Source organism: Diadema antillarum, unplaced genomic scaffold (assembly GCF_040938485.1).
Source record: "Diadema antillarum isolate AM-2024a unplaced genomic scaffold, OU_Dant_1.0 seq00000318_RagTag, whole genome shotgun sequence".
NCBI classification, from domain to species: domain Eukaryota; kingdom Metazoa; phylum Echinodermata; class Echinoidea; order Diadematoida; family Diadematidae; genus Diadema; species Diadema antillarum.
The window spans coordinates 621,440-642,283 of NW_027271337.1; the positions used below are offsets into that span (position 1 = coordinate 621,440).

The 20,844-nt window shown below is 39.2% G+C and overlaps 1 protein-coding gene across 1 annotated transcript; it reads left to right on the forward strand.

The window, feature by feature from the left end:
* Window positions 1–3,235: 3,235 nt before the first annotated feature.
* Window positions 3,236–16,820, forward strand: LOC139730503 (uncharacterized). Its single transcript, XM_071641342.1, has 7 exons — window positions 3,236–3,349; window positions 8,111–9,152; window positions 9,514–9,745; window positions 11,500–11,631; window positions 12,653–12,778; window positions 16,554–16,659; window positions 16,816–16,820. Exons 2-7 carry the CDS (start codon window positions 8,116–8,118, stop codon window positions 16,818–16,820), a joined length of 1,638 nt encoding a protein of 545 aa, XP_071497443.1. The 5' UTR covers window positions 3,236–3,349; window positions 8,111–8,115.
* The last annotated feature ends 4,024 nt before the right edge of the window (window positions 16,821–20,844 follow it).

Genomic DNA, 20,844 nt, shown 5'->3' on the forward strand with positions numbered 1-20,844 from the left:
CATTGTACATTAATAAAACATGAATGCATGCATTTTTACCATCTTATTGGTTGAATTCAAATTCAATTCATGATATTTTCACGTGTGGGTTAGCACTATATTGCAGCGACCCCTTCATATATTATCAAAGATAAAATTGTGTGTTTTTTTTATCTGCTACTCATTTTCATATGTACTTTTTAAAATCACATTCTGCATTTATTTCAAACGTCCTGTGCATATGCCTTGTATTTCTTTGTTTATTTGATGGAAGTGAAAATAAATTTGAATCTTGAATCTTAAATAATATATCCGAGTCTTTCATTTAATTTGCAAAATGAATAATGAATGTCACGTTTGCCTATCATATGAAATGGAACATCCTTTCGATGTCAACACACTGTAGACCGTATCTCTGTTCATTTAAGTACCATTAAAGTTACGGGACAAGTTCCATTGTGATTTCTACCGTTTGTGCACATATGTGTCAATTGGAAAAAAAAATTGTTACGTAGACTTGTAACCTTAAATTGATAGGGAAGTTTCCCATATCATATACATATATATCTAACCAATGTGTTTTATGAATTCATTCAACACGGACAGGTTTGACAGTGAAGTTTGAGGTAATCGGGCAGTTCCTGAATAGTTATAGTAAAAATTCTCCAAGATTTGGTTATTGCCAGTGCTGCGGTCCTTTGTGAGCACTTTAAAACTGTCACAGTAATAGAATAATATTCATATAATTATGAAAACTAAACGCAAGTGTTCGTTCTTTCATTAAATAATTACATATCATATGCATTCTCTATACCTCTTTGTACGGATATACGTAAAAACATGTTATTTCTCGTGGCTTCTGCAGAAGCAAGGTTTCGTTACTCTTTCAAGTGAGATTCCTTTTGCATTACGATAAAAAATGTCAAATTTACTAGCAGCTTGATAAGGCTTACGGTCACAACCCCCCAAATCAGCCTCCTCAGCGAATGGTCGGCGAGTTTTTAGCCAATTTCGGTTGGACAACGACCGTTGATCGACCAGTGACCGACCAGACACCACTGATTTTTAGGGCATCGGTCGGTCACCGCTAAAGCTTTAACGCGGAGTTAAAATTTCAGCGGCGGCCGACCAGTTTTCAATAGCTGCCCAAAATACGCTAGGTGTCGGAGCGGCAACCGCCCAGGTACTGACGTAATCGAGCGGTTGTCGCCGAGCGATTTAGGGAACAAAAATGATAGAGACAAAAATGACAAAAGCACTGAAGAAAACCAAAGGAATACTTGGGGAAGAGAAGCCAGGGCAATGTGGAAGAAACAGGAGAGGGATAGAGGTAAGGAAACCCCACCAACATCTCAGCATCTCAACATATCGGCAACCAACACGAGGGACATGGAAGACAGGGACAACCACTTTGGGGCAAAAGAGATGAAAGCTAAAAGTTAGTGTCGATGTCTATACTTAGTAATATAATATTATGGTTTGGTTATCTTATTATCTATCAAAGGCATATTGAATGAAGAAGTAAAGAATGACAAATGATGGGGAAATGAAAATATGAAACTAAATAGGAATAGAAAAATACTGTCAAATATAGAAGCAAACAAGATAATTTGGAGAAATCTCATGTATTTCAATTTTTGTTCTATCTTGGGTTTCCTCCCTTTTGTTTGATTTCCTAATTTCTAGTGGTTTCGCGTAACTGAGGTTTGGAAGTTGGTAATTTAACTCTTTAAGCTTTAAAAGCTGTAATATTCTTGATCGTCTTGTTTAAATTAAAAATCAACAAGAAGTGCAGTTACTAAGAAACTCTTCAAAAAACAGTTTAAAATTTGGCAATGACACCCGTAGGTGTTGATTTAACACCATAAATGAGCACCGAAAATTTAACACCAGCTCGGTGTTCACTATTTAACACCGGACTTTTTGCAGTGTATTATTTCATTTAAAAGCCATATCAATTTTCTAATTTTACGAGCACGTAGCAGCTTAAAACAGGCATGTGAAAGTGTCCAAAATGCAAGAATTTTGTGACTACAATGGTGGACTGAAGCATGGATTCTCTCATAACGAAAGATTGTTGCCAAAGCTATGAAATGTTAAACTTATAGTTCACATACAGCCACCTTTTGTTTTTGTTACGAGGAGTGGTTCCCGTCTATAACGACAGTAGGCCTAATGATGATAACACAACAATGATCATGATGACGATGTTAATGATATCGATGATAATTATGCCTATGAAAATAGTAATCATTATCTATATCATCATCACTGTCACTATTTAGAATCGCCGTCGTCACTGTCAACCCAATTGTCATCATAAGTGGCGCGCCGTGGGTCAGGACATGGGGGGGGGGGGGGAGGCACCTCGTGGAAAAGTAATCTTGAGAGTGTGTATGCTTGTATTATACGTGTGTTTTCGGGCTTTCTGCAGTGAAATTAAGAACATATGACATATTGCGCTAATTAGCTGAATAGCTAATGAGACTAATAAAAATGTTTGTGCAAGGTTGCCAAGACACCAAGCAAGCTCAGATAATTTCAGTACCCGTCTTAAGAATGAACCAACCACAACACCAACAAAACCTGATGGGCTTTACAGCATTTTCCGGTCATATTCATGGTATATATTACCATATACTTCACTATCAACATATGCGTATGCAAATACGCTCATTATGTAATTACGGTATTTAAGGCTCTTACATAATTTGAAATTGAAAATTATTGTTATGAATGGGTTCCTCGATATAGAAAACCCTTAAAAAGTTTTATTTCCCATATTTTCTGGTTCTCTGTATCAAAATTAGCAATGTATTACATATTTTATGTATGGTAATTACGTAATTGTGCTAATTAGGCTAATAAAACAAGTTGCCCAAGGTTGCCCGGGTGGCAACCAAGCTAAATTTGCTCCAATACCCTTTTAGAACACGAATCAACAAGAAAACATTGTACTTAAAAACTTTTCCTGGTCTAAAAAGTTTCTACTCGACTATAACAAGCTGATCTAGCTAGTATTAGTAATGTCTTGTGCAAAAACAAATGCACTCCGCCCCCACCCTTTTGCCTTCAGTGCATAACGTGCGCTTTTCTACGTTCTTTGCTTTGACGTTTTATTTGTATATGATGAACCGACCGCTTTTGTATGCAGTCAGTCGCGATCGATCGCGAAAGCGAATGATTACGTCACGTCTTTTGGAAACGGCGACCTTCTGCTCTGGCACCTAGCACCTGCTAGTGAAAACTCGTACTCAGTGCGAGACTGGTGATCACGCGGGGTCGTAGAAGTTACGTAAGATCTGTGCCAAGATTCTAGCTCTAATTACTCTTATTTTTTACTTTCTGTTTGGGAGCTGAAAGAGTTCAGGTAATTTGACGGAGAAACCTACCGACCAAAGTTTCTAACAAATTAGCGCTTAGTCCCTTATATATATTCTCGCGTATGCTTGTACAAGTAGCGTTTCTAGCGTAACGTGACTCTCTTCTGACGCATTTGACTAAATCGCCACCGGGACCATGCACTGCACTGATCACGCTGATGTGTCTTTCTATTAAAAGTGCCTTAATTGGTTCTATAGCAATTCACATAGCAAATGATTCCTGACATCAAATACAGACTGACTGTGTCAGGGTTTATGCATTGTAATAAATTCACAATTAATTTAGATTTAGATCTACTTGCTAACTTGGCCTCACCTCGAGTGCCTCACCTCGAGTGCCTCATCTCGGCCTAAACCTATAGTATTACTATCAGTTTTATAGTAAACCTTCAAATCCTGTATTCGACATAGTTACTAACGTTAGGCTAGTGCAGACAGAGACGAGGTGCATGAACGTGCATGAGGGCTTTGAATTTTTGAATTTTACATGTATGTTAGATTTTTATTTTAACATGTAACGTTAGGACTTCGATGTTCTAGGTAAACTGCGACCAGCCCCAATGTGCAGCGGCGGGTCTCCAGGGCTAGGACTTGGGTATCTATCTATTGCACTGTGAAATACGAATGATACTTTTAGCGTGCGTGCGTGTGTACTAGATTAAGTATCAATAATCATGTTGCACTCCTCTGATGCGATACTCCAGAAATTATAGACATCTAACGGTTTGGTTAGGCGCTACCTTGATTTGACCTGTTCAAATATCGGTCAACTTCTATAGTATAAGTGATTTTCTTTGTGCATGAATGTCTTACTTTAGTGTAACCGCAGCAGCGACCCTAATACGTACCGTTACTATGTTACAGCGCCCCGCGCCGGGGTTAACTTTAGGACCTAGTGGAAGTTAACACATAATTAATACAATTTGATACATTTTGATAAAGTTCTCGATTCTAACCTAGCAATTAAGTACTGTATGCAGGTTATGAATAGATGATGCAATAGTATGTATTGATCAAAAATAATTCATTTGCACTTGATAAAGTTCTCGATTCTAACCTAGCAATTAAGTACTGTATGCAGGTTATGAATAGATGATGCAATAGTATGTATTGATCAAAAATAATTCATTTGCACTTAAAAACACAGGAGTTCTCAATGTTATGAACTTAATTATTACCTCACATTTGTTTGTTTGTTATTTCTGTTTGCGAATAACCCAAAAAGAAACTCAAAAGAAAACTTGTATAGCAGGAAGTTAATGACACATGGAACACGTAAAAAAAAAGATTGTAGTCATCCAGGAATGACAAATTTTTGAAGGATTTTTTATCTTTTGGCAAATATGGTCAATGAACTTACTGGAGTTCAAGGTGTGTGTATTTTTGAGATTTGGATGTGCAATGAGCGCATGCTGCACTCTGCTTGAGGTGCTTGGCAGCACGACATGCAGGAAGCTTATGATAGTGGAATTCACATCCATGTATTCAAATCTTAAGATTTGGATTAATTAACTCTCTCAGTCTATTTTGCGCATGTGAATGCTGCTGTAGGGAAATTACATGATAATATGAGTGGAAATGAACTACTGCTTGGCAGTGGTCTGCAATTTCCCAGTATGTAGTATCTAGTGGTCTGCTGTTTTCCAGCAAACTGTATGACACTGTCTTTGTCTTCATTCATTCATCTCCATATATGTGTTTATACAAGAAAGTTTGTCTTGTTACAGTGTCGAGAGTGTCGGTGTTGTGATTGAGATGTGTTTGACCACATAATTGTAGTTTGCATCGAAGTCTGCATTCATTGTCTGTTGTGTGTGTGATGTATTGTGCTGAATATTTATCCCTTACATGTTGTATGTAGTGGAAGCTACACATTGATGGGTACAAATGAAATTGACTTGGCCTACTACAAAATACCTGATGGACAATTCCATGAGATTGGTGTCATGGGGTGAAAAAATAAATTGTTATGTTGAAACTTGCCACCTATTTTATTTTGTGCAGTATACTTCTGGGCATGTGGAACAGCCATTTTCTACACTAATATACCTCCAGAATGGCAGATATTACACTTTAAAGTCAAATTACATTTTCATTGAGAATTACATTGAAAATGTGCTTGAATGTTTGAGTTGAATCCATAGAATATAAAAGAATGGTAAGTAATTGATTTGTTGATTTTTATGATGTATTGAGTATTAGTTACTAGTTGTCAGTGAGGAAAAAATGATCCGTATTCCCATGAATTGGTGGAATGCATACTGCCAAACTGCTAAAACTAATGTAACATGAGTAACGAAAATACTGAAATAGTTTCATATCTTAATTTTCCTTTGGATTTAAAATGTGCCAATGGAAATTGTCTTCATACTGCTTCTACGTAATATGAAAAATGGTGAAAGAGTTGTGTACATGCAATTGTATTATAATGAGAGAGGTTCAAAAACTGTAACGTGAGTACACTGTAACAAGGGTGTAACGTGAGTAACGACAAAAAATCACGAAATACAAATATATTTCTATACCAATGACAGCAAATATTTTTTTGCGTGATTTGAGTAAGCTGAGGGAGCATAAAGAGAGCATGGTCTTGTAAATAACCTTACCTGACCTTGCTTGAATTGGTTGTTATCTAATAGGCTAAACACACTTGCTATCCAAAGAAAATCTTGATTGGCAAACTAGATTCATGCACCAGATGTGGGTAATAATCATGGACATTATATTTTTGTTTTGTTTTTGTTAAGTTCTAAGTCTTATATATCACTTCAGATATCAGCTATGGATATCTTTAAATCCCTTTTAGAGCCAGCTTTTTTTTTTATGCTTAAGGTTGTAATTTGTACAATTTTGAATTTGTTAGTGGAGCAATCGTAAGACAAATGGGAAAATGATGCATCTCGATGCAATTTACTTCAAATGAATTGGAAGCATAATAGAATAACAAAAATATGTATACCTGATGTAACTTTGAGCAAGAGTTGGCGTTGTCTCTTTTTACAATGCCATTTTTTTTTTTTTTTTTTTGGGGGGGGGGGGGGGTTAACAATCTATCATTTTCTGGCAGCTGGTAAGTACACATACCACGTACATGTGTGTTTCAGACATTTACAAGAATTGTCAGTGTCAGCTTGTCAGCTTTTTAAACATTCTCTGGGATTATCAACCCAAAATAATGACAATTGCTTAACTACAATGACTTACTCAAAGTTAGAATCCACCACTACCAGAAGATACAAAAATATTTTTTGGGTTAAGAGGTAGATCACTGAATACAAAGACTGTACATAGCAGGGCTGCCAAACTAGAGTGAGAATTTGGAGTGAAGTGTGAGTATAAAGCAAGCGACTAATCGAAGTGACAGTGGTGGGGTTGGGGATGGTGTGGAAGGGGAGTGTCTTTCCTCCCCCCTTTCCACTGGAGTGAACTTCATCAATTTTGCATTTTAAGTGGTAGATTTGGTGCATACTCTAGTAAAGATTTCAACACATGCCATAGAGAAAATTTGCCTGTGGGAAAATCTCAAAAGTTTGGGCTTGGGCATATTGCATGTTCGGATATAATCAGGAATTTTAGGGACATTACTTTTTTTTTAACATGCTGTTTTTGGGGTTAAGTGTGAGAATTCTTTTATCAGTTAGTTAAAATTTGATGAATTGCGTGAGTCTTGCTAATTGCATGAGAGTTGGCAGCCCTGACATAGGGTGGAAAGTCCACACTGGTAACAGTAGCTGGATGTAATTTGTGAACAATGTACTGCATGTTATTTCTAAAGTAGTTTACAGTTTATGAAAGCAAGTGTTTCACTCATGATTAAAACTACTTACCGTACATTTAAGTTCCTGTGAAAGGGAATAGAAGGAGAATATTTTAATTCACTGCATGAACTAGTATCTACTACTTTATATTTTCTTGCATTTGGTTTATAGTGGTTACTCGGATTCTGAAAAGTAAAGTACAAACTGTATGTGGCATACAGGACTGTATATGACCGTATGACAGTGAGAAAAGTATGAAAGAGTGCCAATATTGTTTTATTTTAGGGACAAAATATCTGTAGAAGTTAAATTCATCAAAAGCATTTAGTTTCCAGCTAATTCTCATGTTCAGTTATGTGGTAGTGATTATGAGCTAATATGTAACGTGAGTAACGTGTAACGTGAGTAACGACGACTTTGCTACTGCTGTCAAATATTTCCAATGCTCTCAAAATTTTGACCCCATAGATATTTGAGTACCACAACATGAGTTATATAAATCATACCAGTTGTTTGAAATACTGCCCAGTATGAGGACACTTTTTGAATAAAGGCATGTTGGCTTTTTATGACGTCCCAAAAAAATGTAACATGAGTAACAAAAGTATTTTGTCTCTATTTCCGGTATGGATGTGGTTAGTAAAATTCTATTAATATTGCATGGTAGACTAAGGACTTGTGCATCTATTGTACAACAGAGAGTATGTCAAACCTTCCAGTATAAAAAATATGACAATTACAATATGCAGAGACGCCTAAAAAGTGTAACGTGAGTAACGTGGAATTGCCCTGATGCAAATTTTTAAAAACATTTTTCTGCTATGTGCCTGCTAGGGTAAGCGTGGTGTAAGTCAGAATTATTTATACTGAGTGTTGGTTTGTGCCATTTGTCATCACTTTCGCTTTATTTTTTTTTTGTAGATTTTTTTTTTTCATTCTGTGTTTCTATTGGAATTATAACCCTGAAAATGTCAATTTTGATACCTGTAGGTACTATGCCTGGACCTGAAAAAATGTGGTACAGGACTCTTTCATCCGATCATATGACAAGTGACTCCTGTGGGACAGAAACTTTGGACTTGGAATCGCAAGGTCTGTTAACTTTTGACATCAGTGTGCTCAGACTTAATGGTACATTGAGCAATGTGACCGAACTGAATCTGGACTACAACAGCCTCTCAAGCCTGCCGACTGAACTGGCTGGTGCCCTGCCTTTCCTCCAAGTTCTTAGTGTGTCTGGGAACAACCTCAAGCAGTTACCTGCCTGCCTCGGTGACCTCAAGGAGCTCAGGACCTTGTCCATGAATGAGAATGAGATTTCTGTGTTGCCTGCCTCTCTCTACCAGCTTCCCAAGCTTCTAGAGCTTCATCTCCTTGGTAATCAGTTCAAACACCTGCATCAGGATCTCAGCCAACTGAAGACCCTTAGTCATCTGACACTGGAGGACAATCAGCTGGTTGCCCTCCCAAGCACATTTGGTGAACTGACGAGTCTGTGCGTACTGGAGGCGGGAGAAAACAATCTGGAGCATCTTCCGGAAAGCTTTGGCGGTCTCACAAATTTGCGCGTGCTGAACCTCAGCAGGAACAAGCTCCTGGACTTGCCGGACAGCTTTGGGGACCTGCCTTCTTTGTGCTATGTGGACATGTCCAACAATTTCCTCTCTCAGCTCACCCCGCGATTGGCCAGCGCTTCAACCTCGCTGCGGAAATTCTCCGCCGTGGACAATCTCCTCAAGAAATTCCCACTATGGATGGCAGAGCTGGGCGCCATCCAGGAAATACACCTTGGCAACAACTATATCGATGATGAGCTTCCAGAGGACTTTGGCACAGTGAGCGGTGCTTCCCTTAGGCACATGGATCTTGGTGCAAATTACCTGGATCACCTACCGTCCAGCATAGGACATCTGAAGAAAGTGGAGACCCTCCATTTTGGGAGCCATCAGATGGAGATTGAGCGACATGCCTTCCAGAATGGCAACCGCATCTCCCGCCTGCCAAATTCCTTTGGGGACATGTGCAATCTAAGGTATTTGTGTTGTTGTTGTTTTTACTGTAATTTACCCAGGTTTCACTATTCAAGATGATTAAGACAGGAGTCAGAAAATGGGCATTCTTCAAACCTTCAATTCAGAAGTACTTTATTATATCAGAGGACAGAACTTAAATTTCAACTTGAGTAGTATGTTTAATGGTATATATATATATATATATATATATATATATATATATATATAATTACATAGACTGTATATGTATATATATATATATTTATATTTTTTTTTTTTGGGGGGGGGGGTGTTATCTTCATTATTTATTTTGGTAATGATACAAATGAACACCTTTTGACCACTATCTGCCATCATCTGGGACAATCCTTGTTTTCTTAGACATCTCCGTCTGGATGAAAACCTCTTGCATGGCTTGCCCGACAGCTTCGGGGACCTGCAGAGCCTGGAGTACCTCGACCTCGGCCAGAACTACATCCGGGAGCTGCCCTCGTCGTTTGTGCGGCTGTCTGGCCTCAAGACATGCCTGCTGTCCAAGAACCACCTTGAGCGCTTACCAGAGGACTTTGGTAGACTGAGGTCGCTGGAGAGGTTACGGCTGAACACCAACCAGGTTGGGCTGACTCCTGCTATCGGTAGAAACTGGCCTGCAGCCTCCCATTACCATTTTACTGGTTAACTAGTGATCTTCAGGGAGATTTTTTTTTGTGCAGAATTGATCACCCTGTCGTCATCAAACTGGCAACCCCGAATTTCACTATCTTACATGTTATCATTTACAAAAGATTACATCTAATAATGCCAATAATTGCCAATAGTCCCTTTCTGTTCGAATTCATGACTGAATGTGACTCGGTCGAGAGGACCTTGGGAGAGCTACATGTACACTGAATTGACGGCCAGCGCATGCGCACACAAACATCTTATCCGTTCATGGATTTGAAATTTGTGCGCATGTGATGTGTGCGCATGCGCTGGCCGTAGTATTCAGTGTATGTAGCTCTCCCAAGGTCCTCATTCAGTCATTCAAGGTCACATTCAGTCATCAATTCGAACAGAAAGGGACTATTGGCAGAACCAAACGTTGCCCGAAGCCTGTTTTCAATACTTCAACTTAATTGGAAAGTCTTCAAATTGAAGAAATTGTTGGATTTTAAGTTGATATTTACCCGCGATACTAAATCTGTCATGATTCTGAATGCTACAATGCGAAGCCCCATTACGCTATGCGTATGGGGCTGCTGGTCGCAGTTAAAGGACAAGTTCACCTTCATAAACATAAGGATTGAGAGAATGCAGCAATATTAGTAGAACACATCAGTGAAAGTTTGAGGAAAATTGGACAATCGATGCAAAAGTTATGAATTTTTAAAATTTTTGTGTTGGAACCGCTGGATGAGGAGACTACTACAGCTTGTGAGTCATATGCGTACAACAGTATAAAGAAAATGTAAAGAAAATTCAACATATTTTCACTTTTTTCGCATAATAAAAGAGCACTTGACTTGCCTCTTTCTAAAGGCAGGGGGAATAATATTACCCATAACATTTGTCGGTAACGAGTCGGGGGAATGTGTACTTTTTTCAAAAGATGAAATTTTGTGAAATTGTCTTTATATTTTCCTTACATTGTTGTACGCATGTGACATCTAAGTTATTCACACACTGCAGTAGTCTTCTCATCCAGCGGTTACTGCTTAAAAACTTCAAAAATTCATAACTTTTGAACGGATTGTCTGATTTTCGTCAAACTTTCAATGATGTGTTCTACTAATATTGCTACATTCTCTCAATCCTTATGTTAATGAAGGTGAACTTGTCCTTTAATTGCATGATTACTAAGACATGAGAGCACTTTGGGGCGAGTAAGTCTCATAGTGTTAGTTGTATGAAAGGTACTTTAACCTGAAACACAAACTAAGAAAAGGAAATTCAGGGAAACTTTCGAGGTACCAAAACTTTATATTATCTTTAAGGGAATTTCCCTTTCAAGGTGATTTTGTTTGTACTTCCAGTTGTGTGTCCAAGCACTATCAAACGCAACTTTTTAAAAATAGATACTGTAACTGTATATCTCATCTCTCAGTCTACATCCTATCATATTTCATGCTTTCCAGGAACATTAGAAAAATCAAAACAAACTTTAAGAGGGCACAAAGCAAAGTGACAAAAACAACCAAAAATGCTTTGAGATGACCTGTATGAAATTAGGATTTCCATCTCAGGAGAAAATTTTCTGGAGGCTCATGATGTTTTCTCCTCTAAAAGCTGCCTCTACTCCTCTCTTGTACTCTTCCCCTTTTGGTATTTGATATTTGTATGTTTGTTTTATTTCCCCCCCCCCCCTCCAACTATCATCTCTTCTAGCTGCGGGAATTGCCAGCATCATTCAGTGACCTGGCAAATCTTCAAACGCTGGACCTCGTGCAGAATCTCCTTGGGGAGTTCCCCACGTGCCTCAACAGGCTGACCAACCTCATCCGTGTTGCCCTTGACGATGTGAGTGGATGAATCATACAGATAAACCATTGACTGTGGTGCAGTGACAATAGATTGGTGTGAGTGGAAAGTGGGTTTGTTGTATATTAGAGGTATCAAAGATTGCCACAATGCATGGATCAGGGTGGGGGGGGGGGGGGGGGGGAGGGGCATGGGGTGGGGGCTGCTGACCCCACACTTTTTAATAGGAAAAAAAAGAACCACTGATCAAACTAGATGTGTACAAAAATCTGATTAAAAATATAACAAAACAAAACAAATACAAACCTTGTGCTTTCATCTCTTAATTCCACTGAAATTTGTCCCATTTAATACCTCTGATCATTTTGGATATTCTGATTAAAGATTGAGTGTGTTCTACTTGGCACCTCTGCCATTCCTCGGGAATATTCCATTGTAAATCACAATATCGTGTTAAAGAATAGGCAGTCTCATATGTTTTGAAACTGCCATGTATTTCGAAATGAGAAATTTTATGACAACCAGCTCAAAGTGGGTATACCAGTGATGGCTCACTGAATTGGGAAATACTACCCAAATATAATGGGTTGAGTGAATGCAATAGAAAAAGAAAGTGTAACACTTGGTTACAAGAATTCAGCATAGTTTCATTTTTTTAGTAAATTGAAAGAGCACTTGCCTCTTTTAGGAACCAAGGGGAATTATATCACCCTTAACATGCGATAGTAACAAGTATATAGTGACATTTTGTGGAATTCTTTTTTATATTGTTGTCGTACAGTGACACTGTTAACTGTTGTCATCTTCTCATCCAGCGATTAATGGCCCTGAAAGTCTAAAAATGTGTTTGTATGACTTTCACTGCTGTGTTCTACTGCCATTGCTGCATTTGCCCAATCCACGCACATATTTAGGTGTTGTACCTCTTTGATATAATATTTGTAGTACGTTCTATTCATGACAGATACGATTATACCTCAATCAATACATGCTTCCTACTGGCAATGAGTGGGTTGAACTCACATTAAACACAGGCTTTGATCTTTACTTTCATTCCTAGAACAACTTTGAACTGGACATTCCGGAGGTGTATCAGCTGGACAGCCGGGCCAAGTACCCCGAGGACGGCATCCACAAATTTGTCCGGACAACGGTCTCTCACTCCGAGGAGGAGGGTAGTCAACTGGTCAGTTTCTGTGTGTTTCTACTGGACACCACATATTACCTCACTTAAATGTGAACTTTTGTCACCTGTAATACCATGTGTTTTACCACAGTCAACCTTGCTTAACCCATTGAGGACGAGTCCCGAGTATACTCGGGCAAGCATCTATGGGAAATACGTGTTGTAGCAAAATCAAATCATCCTCACTGGGCTAAGTCGATCTTGTGTAACACGAATAATTGCCTCAGTGGAAAGTCTTTTCAAGTCCTCTTTATATTCTATCGATTTAGAGGGATCGTATAGTTTTGGTTGAGACCTAATTTCAGGTTTCTAAAATTTTTTGGTGAGATAATGAGAAACCTCATATGAAATATGCTGTATGAAAGAGCATGTAATTCCATGAGGAATTCAACGCTTGAATTTGGTTTTGAAATGGATGAGATATCCAAAACAGAGCGATTCTAATAAGTGTGGGACCCACACTTTATTACGATCGCTTTGTTTTACTTTGTTTTTGGATGTTTCAGTCATTCCAAACCCAATTTTGATCGAATAAACTTTGAATTCCTCTTAAAATGGTATGCTCTGTACAATTTCATAAGTGTTTTCTTGGTATCTCGCAAAAAATCAAAAGCCCAATTCTCATCTCCACTATACTGTACCATCCCTTAAATCCCTCATATTAAAGTCACAGTTTCTCCAAGTCAAAGGTATTTCTTCTGTCAACATAGACTAGACTTATAGGCAAGGTTGACTGTTCGACTTAGGCAAGGCTGACTGTACTACCCAAAATGTATCTACTGAGCAATGAGATACTAGGTCATGCGGGGTAAAGCAGGAGAATTTGCAAAGTGCGGTGAACCAGGAAGATGCACGTTATAAGGTCAAAGATTAGGTTGTGAGTACACTGCCTCATTGGACGGTAATCGGTTAAGATGGTGCTATTGAATAGAGACAAAAAGTGTTCACAGGGCAGTACAGTACAGTATGCCCCCCCCCAAAAAAAAAAAAAAAAAAAAAAAAAAAATTACACCCAATATGATTAAACTGTCCAAATGCTACTTCAGCTCTATTTTGCAAAAAATCCCATTCAATTTGGTGAAGCGGTGACAGAGAACTGTGGATTGTTGTAAAGCATGTCATGAGTCTGATTCTTCCAAGTTTAGCACTTGGATGCTCTTGTAACTGCATATCAATTTGCAAACACAATAGACATAACTTGTAGGGATGAGATTCCTGACATGCTCTACAAAATTCCTCATTTCTCTATGACCACTGAAGCAAATCGAATGGGGTTTTCTGTAAGATGTGGGAAATGAGTTATAGTTTCGTACCCTGAAATTGTATTTGGATTGATTCACTATTTTTAAAGTTATCATAACGGAGGGTCCCGTGGTAATTTTTTTTTTGGACATATGGTAGTTTGATGCAGCTGGTGTGATGTGATGATAAGGCATGAAATCTCCTGGTAATAAGAATTCAAGACTTCTGGCACAGTGCAAATTTCTTTACCTGCTCTATTTCTACGAAAAATCTTCCCTGGCATTACCTTGCATTGACCACCTAAAAAAAGGTGGATAACAGATCACCTCGCATCACCCACTACAGTAATACTTAATGTGTTTCACTGTGAAAGAAATTCATGCATTACCCGCATAACCTCACATTACCTCAAGGCACGCTCACACTGCCAAAAAAAATCAAGTAAATGCATGAATCAAGTAAGAAATTCGAACCTAACGCGATACATGCGCGATTTGCACATTTCATGAGTTTGTCTGACGTGGAACCTTCCTAGTTGTCCGCCTATGTGCGCCGGATCGGCGCTTTACGCGATTCCAGGTTTTGAACAGTTCAAAACTCGGCTTCACATAAAAGTATACGCAGTATTGCGCTGTTTTACGTAATTTTTGCATAGTTTGCATAGTTCTTACGTGAACAATGCACGAAATATGTGTGGAATATCAGTGATCGTTCGCAAAAATGTTGCCGCTATCGCGTTCATGTGCGATTCATTCGCAGTTCACTAGTGATAATACGCAGATTATGCACGGTTTTCCGTGGACCTCAGTCATCGCGCACAACCACGAATTCGCTCTATTTGGGGCCTTTTCATGCCTATGCGCTGAAAGTGCGTGGTCTTTCTGTAGTTCTTGCGCAATTCATCAGTGATTTTCCTCGCGTAAATGAGCAAAAATTCTCGACGGACAAGCATGCACAACCAAATTTCTTGCGTGATTCATGCGTTTACAAGACTTTGGGCAGTGTGACCGGGCCTTTTAATTCTTATTGTTCAGTAGAAACACACACTTTGTCAGAGGGTTGCAGAGCTCATCAATTCAGACGATGCAATTTTACACCCGAGTCATTCACTCCCTCATCAGTGTGAAATCATACACTGTCAAAACACAAATCAGGAAGTACATTTATTGATGTGTAGTTATATAGCATTTAATTACAAGTACCTTGTGTGAGCTGGTAGTGAAGAGAATACATCCGCTTAAACACTACTATGTCTTTAAAGGTAAAATGTCACTGCTTGTTTATAAAGTTGGCTTATATCAGGGCTTGACTATAGTGATGGCCCGAGGCCACTAAAAATTTGTGTCAGGCCACTAAATTTATCTTATGGTGGCCCGATCGGGTAACTATAGGAATCAAAATGGATTGTTATGTCTTCCATTAATTTGGGGTCAGTACATTTCTTTTATGGGCCACCAAATAAGATTTAAAGATTTTAGTGGCCCCAGTGGGCCACCAGAGAAAAAAAAAAGTTAACGTTGAGCCCTGCTGTTATTATGAGAGTAAGGTCCAGGAGACAGAATTGATAGGACAGTTTGGTTAGAATAGGACAGATAATGAGGAAGTTATGAAACAATCAGTTTAAAATCCTATTTTGTTTGGGAAAGAATGATATCAGCATCAGTCACAGATGCAAATTTGACAAGAAAGACCATGATGACTTTGCAGACAAGTTGTCCCATTTTTGTCGAGCCCACCGGAGGTGTGGGGAGACTAAGGAATTGCCTGCGGCATCTGTCCGTCCGTCGTCCATCCGTCGTCCGTCCCTCCGTCCGTCGTCCGTCCGTCCATCCGTCGTCTGTCCGTAACGCTACAAAAATTTGAATAACTCTCTACCGAGGATTTCAATTTCAATCAAACTTGGAGGGAAGAGTGGTTATACAAAGTTACACATTTTGCTCAACATGAAGGGTACCTCAAGGTCAAAGGTCACAGGCAGAGGACAATGAACTTTAGGGCCCAATGTTAAGTTTTTATGGCAACTTGTGAGAGTTAGACAAATATTTTAATTTCTTGTACGTGAATGGGCGAGACACAATTGGCACTTGCCTTGTTCACAACATGACCTATCATAAAAGTGGTCGTAATAGAAGTTGTGCCCCATCTTTTATTAATACCACTTTGTTTAACTTTGGTTATGGATTTTTCACAAATTTCAAAACCCTTTTTTCTTCTTCTTGAATGAACTTTGAATTTCTCTTAGAATTGTATGCTCTTTGATATTTCATATAAGTGGTTTCTTATTATCGCACAAAAAGTTAAAACCTGAATCCTCATCTCAACCAGAACTATACCATCCCTTTAATGCTGTAAAAGATATTATTTACAGGCTCAACATACAATCACATTGGCATTGAATCAAATTCCTATCAGATTTTACTGACTACTGTCCCCTCTTCCTGGATAACATGGCTGGCCTGCCTTCATGACAGTGTTGACCTCAGATGACCTCAGATTGTAGCCTTTCAATCAGTGACTTCCGCTTTCCCTGCAGACAAATTCTTTGGTCCTGGCACTGAAGAAAGGAGACTCCATCTGGAAGTCCCATGTGGCACCGGAGGAGGACGAAATGAAATCTAGCGAGGGACAGAGGGATGGAGGTAAGTTTTTCATCTCTTTACGTCTGTCGCCAAAGTTCTTCTTTCTTCTCCTCTTCTGTTTGCCGAAATTCCCCTCTTCTGAAAAGAGAGAGAGAGAGAAAAAAAAATTGTTCTTTGTTACCTGTTTCACACTCTGACCTTTTCAACATGTTGCAGTGTGAGCATATTTTGGGTTGTTTTTTCCATTTTTTAAATATTGTTATTGTGTGCAAGCTATTTTATTCAAAGAGTGGGAGAAGCAGAGTCACATTCTGTGATTCACAGAAGTCTTTTCTTCTCTTTTTCTTTAACTTTGTTCAATTTGACTTCATTTGTGTTATTACTGTGTATGTCAGATGTATTGGCAAGTTTTAGCTCTTATGTACATACATGTAAAATAATTATTGCAGGGTAATGTATTCAGAGAGTCCAACCCCAAGCACCTTCTGATCTGGAGATTCTCCCGCCTGAAACCCCTAGCAAACGGGAGACCCCAAGTTGATGTGCGCAAAGCGCGAAGTTCCTTGCGGCCGGGGTCCAGCTCTAGGGTTCTAGATGCTCTCTCGTGCTGTCTAAGGCTTATTTTTCAACATACGATGGCAATACGTAAGAAATCCTTTCCAACAAGGGACACAGAGCCAGGGCGGGAGAAATTAAATCTCAAGCGGGAGAACGGGAGATTTGGCAAAAATGGGCTTTCGGCGGGAGATCTCCCGTCGAAAGCGGGAGAGTTGGAGTCTCTGTGTATTTTGTGTCATTTTTGTTGGTATATCGTCTTTTTTGTTTCAATTACCTCCACCAAGGAAGGAGGTTATGTTTTCATTGGCATTGGTTTGTTTGTTTGCTTGACTGTTTGCAAAGTAACTCAAAAAGTTTTGAACAGATCGATTTTAATGAAAGTTGCAGGAAAAGTTGATAATGACACTAGAAACAGATGATTACATTCTTGCCAGTGATCCAGCTTTGTATGATTACAGTGAGTGCAATGAATTCATTTTCAAGTCTGAAATGCGCTATATGAAAGTTGCTATTGTTATTGTTACTATTCTCACTTTGCACACATGCTCAGGAAGCGACAGGGAAGGCAGTGAGTTGTATAGTGATGGTAGAGCAAGCCCCAGCGTGGAGTGGGACGGGGTGCAGAGTTCAAAGGTTGGGGAACCGCAAGCAGAGCTGGAGAACTGGGACATGGAGCTGGAGGAAGACTGCCATCCTTTCAGTAAGTCTTTGTGTGTGTGTTTGTGTGTGTGTGTGTGTGTGTGTGTGCAGAGAAGCGTGTGCTCAAAATAGGTGAAGCAGCTCAACCTAGTCAATCTTTTGAGTTTTTCATATTCTCTGAAAGAGCAACATTATAAAACAAATGGGAAATTGTGTTTTTAGCTGTTTTTCCTAAAACACTTTTAGTAGAATAGTGTGATTAAATGTATCATACAGTAATCTTTTCCTTCCTTAAAAACCCTTTACACACTACAGCTGTATTCACTTTCAACTCTTATATTAACTTTAGAAGTGATAGTACTGCTGCTTTGAAAGTTTGTATAAGTCATGGATAGAAAATGTTAATACTAATAGAGCATGGTCAATTTCTGCGCAACGTGGTAATCCATTCATTGTTGTTGCTATGAGGTTTTACATCCTGCTGTTTGTCCCATTCATTGCACAGACCACTTCTCGGTAAAAGATTAAGCGCTTGAATAGATCCTATACTTCAGTGCCCCTTTTCTCAGTACACACTTTTCCAGAAGAAGTACTTTCTTTCCAATATATGTTTGGAGAGTCCACTTGTGTTCAGTTACATATATCATTTTGAAGCTTAAAGTCTGCTCTAGTTCAGAATCTACTCCTTTGTGATGCAGGGTCACATTTGAAGAAGTTCAAACTCTCTAGTCTTTGTGTCATCATCACCACGTGCATACATTCTTTTATATTTCTTGCATTAAGGTAATGATGAGCCAACTGTGTATACTCACACTGGGATGAGAAGGAGCCCGGCGGGTCGAGATGTCCTTGATTTTCTCTTTGTGCCTGCTGACAGCCATCCAGCCTCCCTGCCTGTCTACGACATGGAATTCAACACCGAAGATGGCCAATTTGATGATGCAGACTGATGGAAGAAGATTTTTTGTCCAGTCACAGAACAGTCACAAAAAAGTTTCCTTCAGGGCATTGTGAAATTGGCAACTCTTGAGTTGCCATGGAAATGAGGGAAGGTGACATTTTGAGTGCAATCCCTGAGCATCATTAGCATGATATCTAAACCAAATGCTACTCAAGTATGCTTCCAACTTGAATAAACCAAAAATGTGGTTGCTTTCATTGACAAGCATGCAATACTACACCTTGAAATGCATGAATGTTTAGTGAGCACTGTCATCATGTATTCACTGGCATTGGAGATTCATGATTCATTGTTGTTCTGAGAAGGGCTGTCTAGAAGCTTTCAATTGTGCATTAATTGGAGGTTAGAATTTGGAAAAGAAAAGGAAGACAGTTCCCTCACATATTGAATTAGTGTTGTCAAACAAATTTCATGTTGCTATGCATTGTGATATGTCGAAGATATGGCATTCTTTGAAAGGCAAAAAAAAAAAAAATCAGTCTTTCACCTCATATCAGTTGTCAATGCACCAGCTACAGGGATTCGATATCATGCAAAGTCCAAAACATTGTGATAAGATCTGTAGGCTTTGTGCAAGGGCTTCAGAAATTGTGTGAGATTTGTTACAGATGTGTATGCACCAGATAAGTTCATTTCTGTTCAGTGATTTGCACTTCTTCTTTTAACTGTTGCTGAAATAAGAGCACCTGAGAGGACCATAGGTGGAATGTCACACACGCCATGGTCTAACTAAACAGGGGATGCTACATTTCCCGATGCGTATCGAGGCAATTACCAGCAAGGGCAATTATCCCCCGGCTGAATACTGATTAGTGAAAAGGTTAGAGTGAAGACTAGGTTTAGGGTTAGTTTTTGGGTTAGTTTGGGTTAGAGTTAGGTTTAGGTCCAGGATTTAGGGTTATGGTTAGGGTCAGGAAAAGGGTCTGGGGTAATTGCCCAGGGGGTAATTGCCTTAAACCAGTCCTGACAGCTTGCTTAATTTGAATCATGGGTATGTGCATAGTCAGTGTCTGACCAACTGCACATACGATAATCAGAACTAGTCACACGAACTCGAGCATGTTTCAAATTGTTGAAAGTTGTCGTAGAGAGGAAGAGTTTTGCAGGCAGCAGGGCAACTGTTTTATTTTTCTTCCACCAAAGAAGAGACACCATTGGTTGAAGCTGAGGTCACGACAACACCAAAGAAGAAGGCTCCGCTAGTTGCAGCTGGAGACACAAGAGGCAGCCACTTATTTTTACCACTCCCAAGGGACCTAGTTTGTCATAATGCTGCAACCACATTCAGGTGGATGCCACACAACTTGTTGTGCTTCAATTTGCAACCAGAGCTGCCACTTATGGGGACTTTTATTTGTTTGCCACAAGGTGGCACTGATCATGATGGCGTGGTAGTCAATATTGCATACCATAATACATGTACCAGACATTTTCGCGAGGAGCCAAGATTTGCTAAAGTAAAATGCGAGCAAGTTTTTTTGGTTTTGTTTTGTTTTTCTACACAATGCATTGAATGCCAGTACATGTACAATGCTATACAATGTACAAGTACTGTACTACATTGTAGTATGTGTGCTAATATAGCTGTAGTGTGCATTCAGTTTTGTTGTGTGTTTATGACCACCAGCAGTGTATCATGGGTTCAGCATATCTCTCTGTCACTATTTTTTTTCTTCTTTTTTTTGTTCATGGTTGGCAGTTCACCAAAGTTTCATGCAGTGAGAAAGGCTGTTGGCTCCCATTCCTGAAAGTTTCATTGCTGCAAATATGTGTAGTTTCACAGTACTGTTGGGCATTACGGAAACAGGGCATTGCTTACCTTGCCACAGTTGGTTCTTGACCAAACAAGGAAAATAAAGCAACCATTCGCTGAATTACTAAGCGTAATCAAAATGAACATCTATTAAATATTGTGGCAGTTGACCTAACTACTAGCTGCTTTCACACACACCCAAAATTAAAAAAACCAAGTTCTATAATGCAATGCAAAAAACTGGTAATTTGTGTGTGTATGTGTGTGTGTGTGTGGGGGGGGGGGGGGGGGGGGGAGAGACACATATTTACATAAAGTCAATTATTCTGATCCC

What these genes read in the sequence shown, in the direction of transcription:
- LOC139730503 (XM_071641342.1), top strand. Translation starts at nt 8,116, where the DNA reads ATGCCTGGACCTGAAAAAATGTGGTACAGGACTCTTTCATCCGATCAT. An exon ending in TCCGTGTTGCCCTTGACGAT is followed by an intron (nt 11,632 to 12,652) that starts GTGAGTGGATGA and finishes TTTCATTCCTAG; the next exon opens with AACAACTTTGAACTGGACAT. An exon ending in AGGAGGAGGGTAGTCAACTG is followed by an intron (nt 12,779 to 16,553) that starts GTCAGTTTCTGT and finishes CTTTCCCTGCAG; the next exon opens with ACAAATTCTTTGGTCCTGGC.